The sequence below is a fragment of the Emydura macquarii genome, unplaced genomic scaffold, assembly GCF_026122565.2.
Source record: "Emydura macquarii macquarii isolate MOO-44397 ecotype Brisbane River unplaced genomic scaffold, CSIRO-AGI_Emac_v2 contig_2975, whole genome shotgun sequence".
In the NCBI taxonomy this organism is placed as follows: Eukaryota; Metazoa; Chordata; order Testudines; family Chelidae; genus Emydura; species Emydura macquarii.
In genome coordinates, this window is record NW_027133112.1 from 1,338,731 (window position 1) to 1,356,433 (window position 17,703).

General features: G+C 38.2%; 1 protein-coding gene across 2 annotated transcripts in view; it reads right to left on the reverse strand.

Annotated features, from left to right (window-relative positions):
- Positions 1 to 6,214: 6,214 nt before the first annotated feature.
- The window catches only part of INO80C (INO80 complex subunit C), a 35,860-nt gene continuing 24,371 nt past the window's right edge, over positions 6,215 to 17,703 (reverse strand). Inside the window, exons 3-5 of one of the 2 annotated variants that reach the window (XM_067569950.1) lie at positions 15,613 to 15,724; positions 13,696 to 13,763; positions 6,215 to 9,117 (exon numbers count right to left, since the gene is read on the reverse strand). In XM_067569950.1, coding sequence (XP_067426051.1) covers positions 8,986 to 9,117; positions 13,696 to 13,763; positions 15,613 to 15,724 — 312 coding nt within the window. In that variant the 3' untranslated portion in view covers positions 6,215 to 8,985. Of the gene's footprint in view, positions 9,118 to 13,402; positions 13,536 to 13,695; positions 13,764 to 15,612; positions 15,725 to 17,703 lie in introns of those variants that run through there. The other variant, XM_067569951.1, reaches the window with a different exon arrangement.

Genomic DNA, 17,703 nt, shown 5'->3' on the forward strand with positions numbered 1-17,703 from the left:
CGCCAGCTATAAACAAAACAAAGTTGTGCAAAAAAACCCCCCCGTTAAATCACTACAGCCTCATGCTGAAATATTCAGATCAGATTTTTGTACTTTACAAAGGTTTGAGTGCATTTGGAAACAAGGTTTTGGTTAGGATCAGCATAAAGATAGGTGATAGCTACAAAACTTGGATTTCAAATACCCCCAAAGGTCAGGTGTGTTCAGACCTGGGATTTTGACATAAATCCATCTCTAGTCCCCATACTGTGTATGAATAACAGCTGTTATTTCCTGTATGTTGCAATCTGTTGGCTTGTCCCTGCCCTTTTTGGAATCACTGGCAAAATTCCCTTTGACTGCAGGTGCAGGATCAGATCCTATCATGGTTCTGATGCTGCCCAGTGAGTCTTATTCATGTAAATAGTCATTAGCATTCATGAGTGGCTCAAATGAAATCAAGAACAATGCAAGTGAGTTTACAGGATTTAGTCCTAGATCGGCTATTATGGTGTCAGATGTGAGACTGGGTGGAATGTGGTGTGATAAGGCACAATTAAATATAATATGGAGTGCAATATCTCCAGATGAAAACTGGAAGAGTCCACTCTTTACAAAAACTGTCTCTTTTTTTATTCTTAGTCCTTTTTAAATGGCAAACTATTTTAATGGCTTTTTAAAATGAGATTCTAGGAGCTGAGCCTAGTGCTGGAGAATGGGTGGAGTCCTTAAATAATACTTAGCACTTTTCATAGGAGGTTCTTAATGTTTACAATGCTGGATAAGTATCATTATCCCTGTTTTACAGGGGAAAATTGAAACAAAGAAGGGGTGAGGGGGAAAAACTCCCCTTGACTTGAATGGTGCAGGATCAAACCCCCCAGTGGATCACTCCCTAAGAATCAAGCCCAAAGTTACTGAGTAAGTAAATGACAGAGTTGTCAACAGAACTCAGGTCTTCTGACTCCCCAGTCAGCGTTCTATATACTGCACTATGCTACTCACTGTTCACCTAAGGATATCTGGCAAAACACACACCACAGAGGTATGTATATTTTCTTGATGTTTACCAAGATCCAGTCCTCCCTAGAACTGTACAGATGGGCATTGAGGGTTACTTAGGAGTCACATTTCATGCAGAAAGCCACATAAATGCTGAGATGAAGTCATGAACAAGTTCAGAATTTTTCTCACAGATGGACAAAATCTGATTTCTCTTTGCAACTTTTTGTTTGACTGGAGCGCAATCACATAGGCCTTACTCAGGCAAACCTCCCACTGAATTAAATGCAAATGTTGCTTGAGTAAGTACTGCCTGCTCGGGCTGTATCTTGAAGTCAGTGGGAGTTGCACGTACTCAACTCCACTTGGAATCAGGCCTGCAGGTTGCAGGAGTTATCTCTGATTTGACGCTCGTTGGCAACAGATGTCATAATTTTGTGAAGGTATTTCAATTATGCTGTTTTTATTGCTTGATTTTTTTTTATTAATTTATTGCAGCAGTGCTGTTTTTATCACTTAGTTTTATCCACACCCACAGCTGCAATATAAATATACCAGACAATGAAAGAAGGTGAAAGCCATACTTATCTAAATTAGTCAGAGTAGGACACATACAGTAACTCACTTTTAGCAAAACCATGAATTATCATGACCTTAACCTCTCATTTGAAGATAAATGTTTTATAGCACAAACCCATCATTATGTATAAGAGTTCTTTTTTAGCAATCATAAGACTTATATACTTTCTAAGAGGTGGGTCTAACTTGTGGTTAAATATTGCAGACGATAGTCTTGCTGATCTCAGGAATTTCCAAAGATTAAAATGCAGCTGTCTGGATTTTTCAAAATCCCATGAAACTTGTAAAAATATCAGATCCATCTCCCCCCCATGCAAATATCCGGATCAGTACGTCAATTCAGCATCCTGCAAATCACCTGCAGAGTTTTATTTTAATAGATGGTCCTATAGAATAGCTCTTATTTGTTCACAGTCTTGTTAAACTCTACATTTTGGCAAGTTTAATCATGATTTATCTGTCAGATTTTAACTAACTATTGTAATTTATTTATAAGGCATTTATAGATATAGAGCTGCAGTTGTGCTTTTTTATATGGTATTTTAAAGGGCTAGATCACAAAAGGACTTAGGTGCCTAAATGCAATTTCAGGCACCTAAATCCCAGAATCAGATCCCACTGGTATCCACTGCTCACATAAGCTCACATGAAATGGCTGGGCAGAGGGAGAGGAGGAGAAGGATTTCCCTCATGACTTTAGCCTAGTGGGTTAAAGTGCTCACCTGAGATGTGGGGAATCCCTGATTCAAGTTCCCCTCCTCCTGAGGGGGAGAAGGGATTTGAACAAGGATCTGCCACCTCCTAAGTGCATACCTTACCCATGGGGCTATAGAATATTCTGTTGTGCAGTTCCCTCAGTGTCGGTTGAAGCTGTTCCATTGTGGATAAATAATTGAAGTCACTGGAGCTGCAGGATTGCAGCCTGGGTCTCCCACCTCCCAGGCGAGTGCTTTAACCACCAGGTTACACCGTCATTCTCATGCTTGCTCTCTGTCTCAATGACTGTCACCATGTATCTACCGTGGAACAGCTTCAGCAGGAGAGTTTGAGGGAGCCCCACAGCAGCATATCCCATAGCCCACTAGTACAGCACTCACCTGAGAGGTGGCAAAACTTTCTTCAGATCCCTTTCTCCCCTCCTTTTGTGTGCTCTGAAACTAGCTCCCCCTGCAGCAATCGTTTTTAAGGTGTCAAAAACCTGCTTCTCTAACCCTTATCCTGAGATGATATTTGACCAATGTGTGTGTGGGTCTTTAAGGACACTTATTACTGTTCTTCCTGAGACAAAAACAAAAAACACAATCTTGGGGAAGTGCATTTTAAATCTGGGAGTTTTAAACCCTCTCATTTGATGATTAACAACTTGTCCGGTTTATCTCAAACTTAAAAAAAATAGTTGTGCGACATTTCTAGCACAAGTTTTTGAAAAGTTGATGGGCAAGATAATCAAAATAGAGATGACATCAGCAAAACACAGCCTTAACTAGAGAGAGATTATGTCATCATTCCACCAAAGACAAAACTTTTATGGCCTTGTCTACACTAGCATTTATTTACCTTAAAATTTCCCTCTGTTGCTACCACCAGTTTAGCTCCAACACTGGTAACAATAGTGGGAGTCCTTGTGGAGACAAGGTGTTCGTGGCCACCATTGTTTCAGCCCCTTATTGTGTAGACCTGTTCTGAATAGGGTTGGATGACATGAGTACTGATCCAAAACCCAGTAGATAATGAAAGATTTTCCATACTCTTCCATGGACTTTAGATAAGGTGAATGGCATTTAAATGGCAGGTGACACCTGAAGTCTTTTCTATGCTAGTCATTGCTATTCTGATGGAGCTGCAACAATAAGAAATATTAGGGAAAAAATACTAGCATGCTACCAAAAGTAACGGCACTACCAAAGGAATTTAATCTCTTGGAGTAATTGTCAGGGATTACAGAGAATATGGCTTCCAATGTACCTTACCCAGTTACCGTGAGAATTTAGAGGAGAAAGATGACCAAATCCACTGCTTGCATAAGCGTTTGTGATTTCACTGAAATCAGGGATTTTGGACACATGTATGCCAGACTAATTTGGCCCAACATTTCTACTATGAAACAACATTCTTCACTGTAATCTGGTAATACTTTATTCGTGGTCGCAAATATGTGCACTAGACGATTGTTCCCCGTTGTTTAATAAAAAGTTTCATATTCATAGCCTACGTTCATCACCTACATCGGTGAGAATTTTTTCATTCCTTTTACTTGGTGGAATGTTGTGCAAAGTGAAGTTTACCAGTGAGTCTTAGGTATAGTATGCTGAGGAAGACTTGAAATTCTAGGGGCCAGATCCTACTCTGTTAAACTAATGTCAAGTTTAACAGAGTCAAATAACTGAGTCTCTGCATTCAAGTAACTGAGAGAAGAATCGACCTCAGAGGAGAGGATGCTGGACCAGTAAGCTTATTCTAATACAAAAATCTTATTATCTAGTCCACTAGTATTACAATTTATATGTAGATCTTATTGTTTTTAGACTACAGCAGCAGGGAAACTGATGTTCTATACTTAAAACCTGTGATCTCATAGGTCATAAACCTTATTCAATTACACAAGCAATACTTACCGTACAGTACTTTAAACACAGTTTATTAGTTGTTATTATTAGGTCTCTCAAGAGATTACTGCTATTGCATCCTGTAGACTGTGATTTACAATAGTGTCGTCGTCTGAAACTACTGGATTTGTTAAGCTCCTCAGATAATAGAAAACCAAGTCAAGCAATACATAGAGATGCCAAGTGGACTTAAACAAAATGCTTTTTCTTACATGAAAATATATTACGGTATTACATTCCACCCACCTTTCAGCAGGCAAAGAAAAGTGGTTTGTAATCAGAACACACAGGCTAAAATGAGAAAAATAAGCAGGCATTTTTATGAATTCTTCTAGTATTTATGGGATCATCATCTTCTCAGTGTGATTTGAAGTTCTGCAGTAGAACAGATAATGCTTGGCTGGTTCTCTTTAAAAAGAACTGTACATCTGATCTTTTCAGAATCTGATGATCAAATCTCTGAACTTTTCTCCTTCCCACCATATCTCAGAAAGGAAAATTAAATGCTAGTCTGTGCATATGTAAGCCACAAAAAAAATGAGTTACAGATTCTAAGAAGCCTTGAAACCAGTTCATAAATTCTCAAGTGATAAACTGTCTTCACTTTAATTTATTAATAATAATAATTCATTGCTCTTTCAGGAAAGGGATTTCATATGGGTTTTGAGCGTTTATCTTAACAAAATAATTTATGGAAACCTGTTTTAAAGTTGAAGCCCACTGTTTCTTTTCCTTTGCTTTTCCTCACTGTAAAAGGCCCAATGTTCCCCTTTGTAGACCTGGAGAAAAAGGCAGCTTCACAGCATGTTCCCCTGCTGCTTCTAGATTCTGTGAATTCCCTTATGGGGGAGCTTCATGAGGGTCCAGATTTCTGGGATGGATGAAACTGTTGGACTGTGAGGGTGACTGCTTTCCATGGTACACTTCAACATGGTCTTAAGGTGTAAAATGGCTCAAGTTACTATAAAGATTACAATAAACTGTGCGGGTGGAACCACGCTCCAAAAGGTGTTTCCAGGACAACAGCCAGTGGGACACTTAGCAGCATTGTGGCATGGGGACAAGGCTGCTAGTGGATTATCTGAGATCTTTGAGTTTAGGGTGCAGAGATCCTAGTTCTTTTTGAGGTGTTGAATTACGGGAAACATCCTCCCTCCTCAAAGAATAAGAAGGAAGCTTAGAAAGTTGAAACAAAATTCCCACTCACAGGGCCCAGTCCTGCAAGCTGCTGGACACCCTAAATTCAATGGGAGTTGAGGTGGTTAGCAGTTGGCAGGATCAGCCCCTTATGGAGGAATAACTATGTAGGGGAAAATGGGATGCTACAATTGGCTGATGAATTGTTCATGACTATAATAAAGCTCATTAATACAAACATATTTGAGACTAAAATAAATTGTTTTGTGTCAATAATATACATGGGTGACAACTTACAGACAGTGATATCTTTACATTAAACAGTTAACCAATTTCAGGATCATGGTCAGACAGTACTGCACATGGGGATGCATTAACAGTCAAAATCCATTCTCTGAATAAGGTGTCCTCCCCCCCACCCGCCCAAAAAAGTTTGCCATTGCTCCCATTTTAAAACCTCTTCCTGTCTATGTTCTCATTACCATTTAAATGCAACTTTTTATTTATAAGGTTATACGTTCTTTTCAGTCTTAAGCTGCCCCAAAATATATATTTTAAAAACTACTTCTCAACAGCATGTATCAGCTCTTGGTATGTAATTACAAAGATAATCCTGCTCTCACAGGAGCGAATGACAAAAGTAGCAGGTCCATATGCTACACACACAAAAAAAGATTGAGTGAATGACAATCAGATGTTGAAAGAGAAAAGATCTATAGCTCAACTTTCTGCCAATTCAAGTATATTTTGATTATTCCATATAATAAACTGACTTTGTTCAGCTTCGTTCAATGTCCCACGTAAGTTGCTTCCATCACTTCCTATCATGACTACTCTACAGATTAATGAGTATAAGTGAGCCACTTGGGATGAGAACAAAGGAAGCAGTAGCTAACAAGAAAGAGGGGAGAAGAAAAAGGGACCCTAACAGTCACCAAAAGATGGGCCACCAAACATTGTTTTTAAAAATTGCAGACCTCTGAACCTTATGTCTCGAGTAATTATGAACACATTCAATATGACACTGACTCAGGTTTTCCAAAATATTTAATATATATAAATACATATGCTGTACAGTAGAAACTTTTAAACAAATCTGGTTTCATGTTGATATTGTATGATTCCATACAGTTATGCACAAACAGCATTCCTGCTAGGGACTGTGAAGTTCAAAAGCGTGTCCCTTCCCTGAACAGATGTTGGTCCAATAAAATATATTGCCTCACCCAGCTTGTGTCTTTCATCTCCTCGGACCAACATAGCTACAACAAAATTGGGGGAAAAAAGTGGACTCTAAAAGCACTATTACGTAGATGTGTGAGAGCCAATAAACTGTGCTGATACCCAATTTTCTGAGCTGCTATCTGCGTATTCAAGGCAATACTGATCTTACAGTAGTACTTCAAGATTTATTTTCATATCAAAGTTAAGCTTACCTTAAACACAGCTTCAATACATAAAGTAAGGAGAAAACATCCCTTTGTAAACACATATACAAAGGGAATGCGGCCTGCACTTTTACTGGCATCAACCGAGATATACTGTCTTATTATTTTCTGTTCTGGGATATAGTTATAACATTATCCAATATCCAGGGATTTGAGGAACCTATCGTAAGCATATCAAAAAGATTTTGTAACTGACTTTGTTTTGCAAGTATTGGATCATTAAAAAATAGGCATTTAAATCTCAGATACATCCAGTAAATTTGAAATTTTCCATTAACTGACCTTCCTGTTAAGGAGTTGGAAGAAAACCAGTGTTAACAGTACTTTGTGTATTCATCCTTGCAATAGAGAAAAATTGATGATAATAATTAGCACTTCTTAGGGCTATGTGTGCAAAACACAGTAAAGACATTCACTAATCTACACAGTGCTCCTGTGAGGTAAGACTCCTTAGTATCATTATCCCCACACAAATGGGGAAACAGACAGAAATGAAGTGATTTGCTCAAGGTAACATAAAGCTGTGATTAGAACAGACCTGCTGCTACGAGCCCAGGTTCATTCCACAAGACCACAATGAGTCCATTCCTCTTTAATCTGGCCATTAGAATTCAATAAAAAACTATGGAACTAAGAATCAGTGGTGTGGTGGGAAGGGGAGGAGACAGATCTGACCAGAAGCTTCGACGCAGAGGGAAAACTGAGACTAGCTGGGCAAAGAGACTGGGACAAGGAGCTGGAGGCAGGGGAGATGCAGACTGGCCGAGTAGCCTGGGGAGGGAGAAGGGGACTGGAAGCCATGGCTAGGGAGAGAATAACCGGAGGAGGAGCCAGGAGGGAGGCAACTGGGACACACAGACAGGGGACAAGGAGCTGAGAGAGTCAGGTGGGGGACTGGGAATAGTTGAGCAAAGGGACTTGGGGTACGGGGAGAGACAGGCACTGGGTGTCTGTAAGGGTGAGAGGAGGACTTGTGGGGCAAGGAGACAAACAGGGAGCCAGGCATGGGGAAGAGATGGAATGGAGAGAGGTTGGAGGGACTGGGCAAAACAGACTCTGTCCCCTACGTCACACTTCCTTCCAGCACCCAGACTGGAACCCAAGGTTCGCAAGTCTCATCATTCCTCTACTGTCAACAAATATCTGTAAAACCTGTTGGCAAAGCACCTAATACCCCCTAGGACTGCTCCAGAGAGTGGATGCCAACCTACAGTTACTCCTCCACTAGCTGACACAACAGAGGTTGGTGTAGTTAGTGAATCTGAAGATTCCAACCCTGCTGATGAACCATGTGGATGTTTCTATGATGCTAATGATTCTGTTCTTTCAGTTTGCTTTTCCAAAAACCTAGGAAATTTCATAAGAAAAGCTACATTAAAAAGAACATTATTAGCGTTGCAAAGTCAAGCACTCAAAAGTTAGGAAAATGCCAGAACTTAGGTTGCCTGTGCAACCTTAATTCACCCATCTTTTCCTTATTCATTATGATTGAGTCTTATATCATGGTTTGTGCATATACATTTAATTACTATGACAGTTGTCTTGCTTACCTAAAAGCTAAAATATCCCAAGTTGTTCTATATCTTTTTCCCCACCCAGTGCCCTGCCTCTGTATTAGGATAATTAAGTTTGTAATATAAATATTAGCACTTGTATAGACCTCTTCATTTTCAATATGCTTAATGGACTTTAACCAACTAATCCACACAACAGCACTCAGAGAAGTATTTTACAGGGGAAAGGGGTGGGGGTGGGGCGAACTGAAGCAAAAAGGCTGTGACTTCTCCATAGTCACAGGTGGAAATCCATATGCAAGGCAGGTTTAGAACTCAGTTCTTGGTCCCTTACTCCTATGCTCAGATCACTCATTTCTTTTCTGAACCAAATATTACTACACATAACAGCAAGGATGACATCCTGGCCCCACTGAAGTCAATGGCAAAAGTCACATTGCTTTCAGTAGGGTCAGGATTACAGCCTAAACAGTCAGGCTATTTTGTTGATTACAACAGGCTTCTTAAGAGTCAGCAAGCTAACAAATATACAGAGCTATCAAAATTAAAACTAAATATTCTTTCAAATGCATATTTCAATACTAGCCACTTTCAAACATAAATACAAGTATACATTTGTGAAAAACCCTCCATAACCTCAATCCCACAGTCAGAGTTTTATTCAAAACACTGAACGTTATCCCAAATCATGGCTGGTCATTCAAAGGTATTTTTCAAGTATTAGGAAACTATACTCGTTGCTTTTCTTAATGTCAGGTAACCTGTTACAACGTCTGAAGGAAGCATCCGAATATAGGCAAATTCTTCAATGGTACTGAATCTCATCTTGCTCTGTGGATCTGTATAATTTGCCTGGAAAAGAAACAATGGCAGAGATACAATTCAGAGAAAAATATCAGTAAAAATGTCAAAACAGAACATTTCCTGAGTCCATAATAATGTGTGTAACAACTGAGAAATTTACAATGTGTTAGCATGTGACAAAAAGTCATTTCATCTTTCTTCTCTCACATGTCAAAACTTTTATGAGAACAGTTCCCTAAAAAAGCTTTTACATCAAAAATTCATTAAACATAAGAGGGCTAAAATAGCTTCAGATACAAATCTACCCAGCAGAAAAAAACCTCCCACAGCTCTTTAATTTCACCCTAGTAACTATGTGTCTGATACCGTCCTTTACAAGGTAGTTCTCCAAAGAATGGGGTTGTTGCCAATAACTTACCAACCAAGAGGCTGAATTATGGGTGGTCCAATAGCTTTGGCTTGGTTTCCCTGCTTATGTTGGATTGTTCGTAGCTTTAGTTTTCTTTAAAATGGCAATTAAAGAAAAAGCTTATGGCTCTGACACTGAACTGATAAGAAACTTGATCTCAGTGTTTTGCATTACTCCAGATTTCTGCTTTCAGCATCATAATGTAGCTGAGTGACACAACTAACATTGGTCTAGTTTTATCCTCCACTTCTGTTACATTTGGATTGAGGCATCCTACATGACTATCGGGGACAATCTAGTCAATTGCCAGGGCAGATGAGAGTTATGTAGCAGAATATATTGAGGACTATTATCATAAAGTTTATTACCATATATTTTAGAGCATACCATTTTACACCACCACAAAACATTAACTTAACATGGAAAAGAGTCAAAGAAATAAACCTTTACATTTAGTTTTCAGAAAATGGCAAATGTAGATCTTAATGAAAGGCCAATATCCTCCCTGGTGTAGTCAGAGTTACACTGGGTATGTATTTGTAGTTACACTGGAGTTTTATGAGTTTGGCCCAAGGTCTGTAAGAAAAGTCTAAACAAACAGGTTGATTCTTAAGGGACATTAACAGTAAGTTTTTTAGCTAAATCATATCTGCTTATTTATTGTATTTCATCTAAAACCTTTGTTAAAAAATTATGACCTTAGAGGATCCTCTACCAGTCTTACACTTAACACTGGAGGTGAAGACATTACTATATACTAGATGTAATTACCCTCTAGTGATTTTCAGATGAATTATACTAGAAGCAATCTGAAGATTAAACTTTCCCAAATATTTATATATTTATTTTAAATATTTCTAAAGATAAAAAGCAAAGCAATGCAATTTTGCAAGGAAAAAGTCCTCCACATTTTGTAAACTAAGTCAAAGGCCACAGATACTTTATCATATTTGAAGTATGTAATTATCTTGGTCTGTTCCTACAGCAACAAAGATGATACATTTTCAAAAAAGGCAGAGAAGTTCAAACATTTGAGTAATTTTTTCTGTTAGAAGATTGGTTTATATGTTAATATGACCGAAGACCTAAGTAATTTAATCTAAGTTTCATCAGAAGAGTTTAATTGTCTAAAAATGCAAATACAATCCATAAATACAATTCTTTTTGAACTTTTAGAGCATGCCACATTAAAACTATAAATTGGCTGCCATGTTAGACCATTAAGTGATATATAGTTTCATCTGTGTTACCACACAGAAAGAGACAAGAATCAACAGATTTCAGTTGTGGTATTTAACATAACTGTTGATGTACTGATGACAGTGTTTTAATGCACTCCTCATTTTATAAAAGCCAGACCATTTCATACTTCCTTGCATGAGTAATGCTAAAGAATTTATTGTACATAATATTTCTTGGGGAATCCTGCACTCCTCACTCAGGAAATGTTCTCACGCAAATGCTATCAGATTTCTCACACAGAACAGGGGGACATTTTTTGGCCTAGACTTCTAAGATATTTCTATTCCCCCTGCATCTTCTCATTAGGAAGTGATTTTAAGAATAAGTGTAGTGCTGCTTATGAGCCAATTCCAGCTCAGCAATTTAAGAGACACATCATCTCCGATCTTAATAAGAAAGGTTGTTAAACAAGATATTTTTATCACAGTCAGGAAAAACCTTCCAGCCATAAGCAAAATAGGAAATTTGTCTCAAGGTGGATTCAGAAGATGGAAAATTAGAAAAACTGAAGGAGCCAAAAGGGGGGGGGGGGGAGTGGGAGCAGTGCAGAATGCAATCATCAGAGAAAGATTATCTTGATCATGCTTGAGTAGTTAAATTTACATAATTCATTGACAGTGAGGGGTGGGCAAAAAAGAGGGGAAGAGCCTGCTGAAGTCAGTAGGAAACCTACAGGCTTCCTAAGGCTAAATTTGGTCTCCTCTGGCTAATTAAGAGCCAAACTTGGACACATCTTTATATAGGAGGGGGAAGTAGTAGCCTCTCTAATCCATGTGCACACTATCTGACCAATTCTGAAGAGGGTCAAGGCCAGTGTGGAAGGGAATTATAGAATTGCTTTAGGAGGTGGAAGTCAAAAAGGTGATTAACCTCCGTCAGAAGCCCTCCCCTGTGCTAGGCCAGAGATGATACTGCAACCCAAGTAACCCCAATTAGGGCTGCTTTTAACACCTGCAAAGCAACTGTAAAGAGAGAGGATGGGAAGCATATAGAGAGGGATGAAGACACTAGTTGCATCCTCTGTTTTTTTGCTAAAATGTTTTTTGTTGCCTCACCCTCCCAATTCACCCCATTTGTCTGTTTCTTCCACCTGTTGCATCCTGTCTTTCATATAGAATGACTTGTTTATATGGCACCCTGTACAACTGAACCCTAATCCTTCTTTGGGGATCCTGGGTGCTGCCATAATATAGATAATGCTCTAGTTAAAAAAAACAAACAAGCAAGTCTATTTGGCTGGAGGGGAGTAATTTCATTGGGTGGCGAGCTGTCCCCCAAATGACATGGAAGTGAGGCATGTGTTTGAATCAGTGGTCTAATCGACCCTCTAGATTTAGGAGTTGCCAGCTGGGATCCAAGTGGCCCATTCAATTTCCCACTCACAGATGAAGGATCCTATGGGAGAAATACTGTCTCCTCTGATGCCATTCACCACTTACCTTTATATAACTTATTACATCAAAAAGCTATATTAAAAGAAAATTAAGGTTGCAAAGTAAAGTTCTCAAAAGTTAGGAAATGCCTGAATTAATGTTGCTCATACAAGCTTAACTCCAGCCCCCCTGTGTGTGTGTATTATGATACAATCTTTAATTACATGATCACATTCTAGTTTTTCCATACAACTCCTGCAGGTGCTCACTTAATGAGCAACTATTCAATGCTTTGTTTTCTCCTCATTGTTCAGTGTGTGGCCCTACACTTTATTTACTGCACACTGTTCTAACTCTGTTCTGAAGACAGAATTATTAATTTCCCCATACAGTCTTCTGTGATGTTCATCACTATGGTATGTGAGTGATGCACAAACAATGAACTTACGTTCACAACAGCCTTGTGAGAAAGGGAAGTATTATTATCCTAGCTTTAGGGATGGGGAACTAAGGCACAGAGAGATTAAGGTCAAAAGTGTCCATCAATTTTGAGTGCCCAGTTTGAGATGCCTAGGGCCTGATTTTTCAGAGTATTTAGCATTATATGGCACTTTCCATGTTCAAAGCAAAGCTTCTGTTGACTTGAGTAGCCGTTTTTCTGCATTTAGTTCAGCATTTCTGCAAATCAGACCATAGATGTTTAAAGTTGGCACCCAGAAATTGAGGAATATCACAGTCAGTGGGCACCTATGAAAAGTATAGTTTAAGTGACCTGACTACTATCGCATAAGAACGCTGTAGCAGAGACAAGAGTAAAATCCAGTTCTCCAGGGCAGCATTCAACTGCATTAAGTATGCTCAGTGCAGATGGACTCTTTGGATAATTTAGCAGCCAAATTTTAACAAATTTCTACTGAACATGTGTGAACTGACATTTTTCAAAGGCTTGTAATTTGGCCAATTTGGGTGTTTTTTTCACAACAGCAGCAAAAGGTCCATCCCTGACACAAAGACTACCCCACTGCCAAATTTCAAGTTCCTACTACAAATCACAGGGGCACTAGAGCTTCTCAATGAAACCATTGTAAGAATTTTTTTTAAAAAAATGAGCCAGGCAACATATTTTTCCCTATTTTTATTCTCTGCAACTGTTGAATCATTTTTCCAAATAAGACAAAGGCAGCCAGAGGCAGACATTCAGTACAGAAAGTTTTAACTTATACAGTTAAAGCCTGGAAAAATTATAAGCAACTGAAAACAGGGTCTTTCTTGTAATTGGATGTGTGGGCTACCAGCTCCATTAACGTGAGTGGATGAGGGAAACCAGACTCCACCCCTGTGAAGGGGCAGAGACCAGGGTACGGAGACTTGTGTAGCTACGTCAAGGGATAAGCTCCTTAATCTGCACTGGATCTGCATGAAGTCCACGTAGGTCTTGGGAGCTATGTGATACAGAGGCAGTTTAGATCAGGATTGGGCCCTAAATCAATGGGACATATTTAAGTACATTACTGAAGTGGGACCTACTTGAATAAGTTTTTACTTTGTGTTGTGAGAAATGAGATGCCAATTTAGACAAGTTTAAAAAAAAAAAATACTTACAGGAAGTCCTGAAATATCAGAGTATTTCTTGGCTGGTCTAAAGGAAGGAGGAGCATCGATATTAAAGTCTAAAAATATGTTAAAGAGAGAAAGGAAAGCATTAACTTCTGCAGTCTATCTTTTCAGTGTCACTCGTGTGTTATATTTATTTTTAAAAAAACACTAAAAAGGTAAACATTTTTTTAAAAACACTAATTTTACTAAATTAAATCTTTATTGACTAGCAACAGTAAGGCAAAGAGACATGAAGCAGAATTAATTGAAAGTATTTAGTTTGCTGTCTTTGTACACTAAGGCCCTCATCCTACTTGCCTTACTGAAAGGAGTAAGATGAGCAGGATTGGACCCAAATGCAGAAAAATGCAAGAGAGCTATTTGTATTGCATTACATACACACTGGTTTCACGTATGTCTTAATGACAGTATTTCCTCTACCGCCAGAGATATTATATTATATCTGCAACAATAGCCACTATGCCTGCTACACATTAAGACCACCAAACATTGCTCAAGACTGAAGCTCTGAAATACTGTAATCCAGAAAATCAAAGTAATCTTTTAAATCAAATAAATCTTTAAGCATGTGCCACTTTAAGCCTGGCCAATGACCTAGAAAATTGTCTGAATACTTAAATGAAATGTGGAAATTTCTATTTTTGCTGTCCTTTAGACAGTAATAGCATTGCTCTTATATGCAAATGTTTATTCAGATACAATTTGGTATGTTTCAATAGTTTAAAAAAAAAATCCCTATCTCTACAAAGTACTAAGCTGCATAAAAATATCTTGTACATGGCTAGCTTCTTTTCCCCCACATGCTTCTGATTCAGATTTTATGGATGAAGGATTCCAATTTAGCAGATCAGATCCTTTAATCGTCATGTGCACTATAAGGCAATAATTTAAAAGATATTAATGCCATAGGCAGCTGTTTTAAAATATGCAATTATATTTGTTTTTCTATCATTTTTTTAAAAGGTGTCAATTTTTTACAAATAGAATGTAGTGGAAATAGTACCATAAGCAGGTTGTCAGTTATTATAGTCAGCAACACACAGTAGTCTGCATTTTTCTATAATAGTAGTGTCTAAAACACTTTTAAAAATGGCAAGTTATTTTTGGATAAAACACTTGAGGGTATGCTTACACTACAAAACAAAAACTAAAAAACCCTGCAGTAGTGAGTCTCAGAGGCTGGGTCAACTAACTTGAGCTTGCACTACCCAGCTAAAAATAGCAGTGCAGACATTCCTTTTCAGGATGAAGCCCAGGCTGTGAGACGCACCCCTCTCATCGGGTGTCAGAGTCCAGGCTCCAATCCGAGCGGAAACATATACACTCTTTTTAGCCCCATGGCATGAGCCTGGGTCAGTTGGTCCAGGCTCTGACTTGTTGCCACAGGGGTTTCTTTGCAGTGTTGATATACTCTGACAGTCTGACAAATAAAAAAAAAAAGTTGCAAACACACTGAATTCCTGAGGTGCTTTTTTATTTCTTATAGATTGCCCAGGTAAAAACTGAGGGCTAGATTCTGCATATCTTATGCATGTGGTGTAATTCTTTACTCCATGAGCAGACTACGGCAGACATGGGGCTACTTGTGGAGTACCACTCAACATGAATAAAGGTGACAGAATTTTGACCTGAGTAAGCAACTCAGGACTTGGTTCTAATAGATTTATTTTACTCACGAACTTCTCTCTCTGAAACACGCACAAACTTTCTAACACCACTCTCAATTACACGCTTCATGTTCCTCTCCATGTGGTTGTGGGTCAGGCTGTTCTTAAATGTATCACTGGAATTTGTTCAACCAGGATACTGCATGCACAGATAAAATGTAAGTTCATTTTAAAGAAAGTAATTTGTGTGGATTTTATTATTTATAAACACATGCAAAGCATCTAAGCAGCTTACAACTAGGATCATTTAGTTGCCATGGCAATGCCCTTTCAGAAGCAAGAATTTGTTTTAGGTTCTTCCAAGTTCTGTTCTTCTTGCCAGCTGCTGCTCCACCAATGCCAGAGTGCTAGAATTAAAACACGGTATTTAAAGAAAAAATTAATAAAGATGACTATTTCAAAACACAACATTTTTATTTCACAGCCTTTGTGATATGCCTCATCGTCATGAACCATATATCTCTCTCATTTATTTAATCAATATCCTAACACACTGTATACTTCAATTTTCAGTTGCAAGAAAAACAAAGCTTTTTTGGACTTTGTCAAAACTACTACGTTTGGGATTAACTGAAGGAAATTAAAATCTGTTTTTTTACATGGAAAAAGAAAATCAGTCTGGTTAGGGTTAGTCTGAGATTACAGGATTCAGCACTTGTATGCGCTTCCCATCACATTAAAACTGTTTACTATGGTATCTAAATTTATGATTACATATCTAAATTATCTCTCCTTTGCATGGCATATACAAAATTACAGGTGCAGCTCTATCTCTGGGTAAGTGAACAGTAACTGTGGAAAATACAATTTATCCTGTAAAATGTAATCAATGCTATGAGAAGCCTTGTGGAAATCTTATTTTTCTTTCAAATGCAAGAAGACCGAAGAATAGAAAAGGAGTAATAGAATGTTGTGCTGGAAAGACAATTTTGCATTTTGAAAGTTATACTAAAGGAAGCTTTGCTATAGTTATTATAATAGTAATTTAAGATATCAAATGTGATTGCTATGGCGTAATTTATTTATGGCTCAAGAGAAAGAAGATATGCAACATACTGTACTACTTCTAAATGATGAAAGGATTCAGCTTCTCAGTTTTACTTGAAAAAAAGAACACGTTCTTACAGCTAGAGGTGTTATCTCTGTTAATAATTACTACCTACCACGTTTATCAAAACTCTCACAAAGTTCTGCAAAATTGGTGTGTAAAGTGTTTGAGAATGGGTGGAAGTGGAAATGATAAAGTAAATGAATGGGATTCACTGTGAAAAGATTTTCTATAGAGGTGACTGTAAGATGCTGTATTCAGGGAGGATGCTCATGAGCTAGTGATACATCCATTTTTTTCTTTTTGGCAGTGAATATTCAAAATGGAAAGTAGATGGAACATTAAGCTATGAATAACACCCCTGGTAACCTAGATAACACTAAAAGAGAGAGATGATTGACAGATACCACATCCATTTCCATCCAAACCCATTTTTAACTCAAATTCATTACAGGGATTGTCCCACTACCTCATCACATTTAAAGTTATCTATTTGCCCTATTGCTGGCACTTATGGTGTGATCTAAAGCAAATGGGAAGATTCATAGACAAACTGGAAATAGTGTACTAATTATTATATGATGAAGAATTTGTTTTTGTTTTAATAAAAGGAAGCAAAATAAGAAGCTACCGTTTTTTCATACTATATTTTGCTTTTAAATCCATTAAAGCAAGATTTAAATATCTGGATTTAAGGCCCAATGCTGCAAGGTGCTCTGCGCCTTCTGGCTACTGAATGGATCAAGGAATTGAGAATGGGATTGAGAGCCTTTCCAAATATTTAAAAACACCTATGGGTGGGTGGTGTGACAATGATTCTTGTTGATTATATTTTACTTAAATAGTTGGAAATTGCTATAAACTGGATTTACATAAGCAAGATCAGCACAATTTCAGTACTTGAAAAGGCCCAGATTCTGCATTTAGGCTATGCAGATGGATTCCTACATGTGCATGGGTGCCTTAGAAGTCAACGGGTTCTCTTCCTAGGCCTACCAACAGAGATACAACCGCAGGATCTGGGCCTAAAACACTTGCGTATTTGTGATAGCTTTATTGGCAGGAACGGGACAGTAGAGGCAGAGATAGTACAAGGTTCGCTATACTGTTTTCTGAACATGCCTCAAATTCGTTCTGGAGGGGATCACCCCTAAGGGTTTGAATGAGTGATACAGAAAAATACTTTCTATCCTGGACCTCCCTGCTGAGACTGACAACAACTAAACTGATATGAACTTATGTCTGCTAGAACCTGGAGTGAGTGTCATCTTACACGAT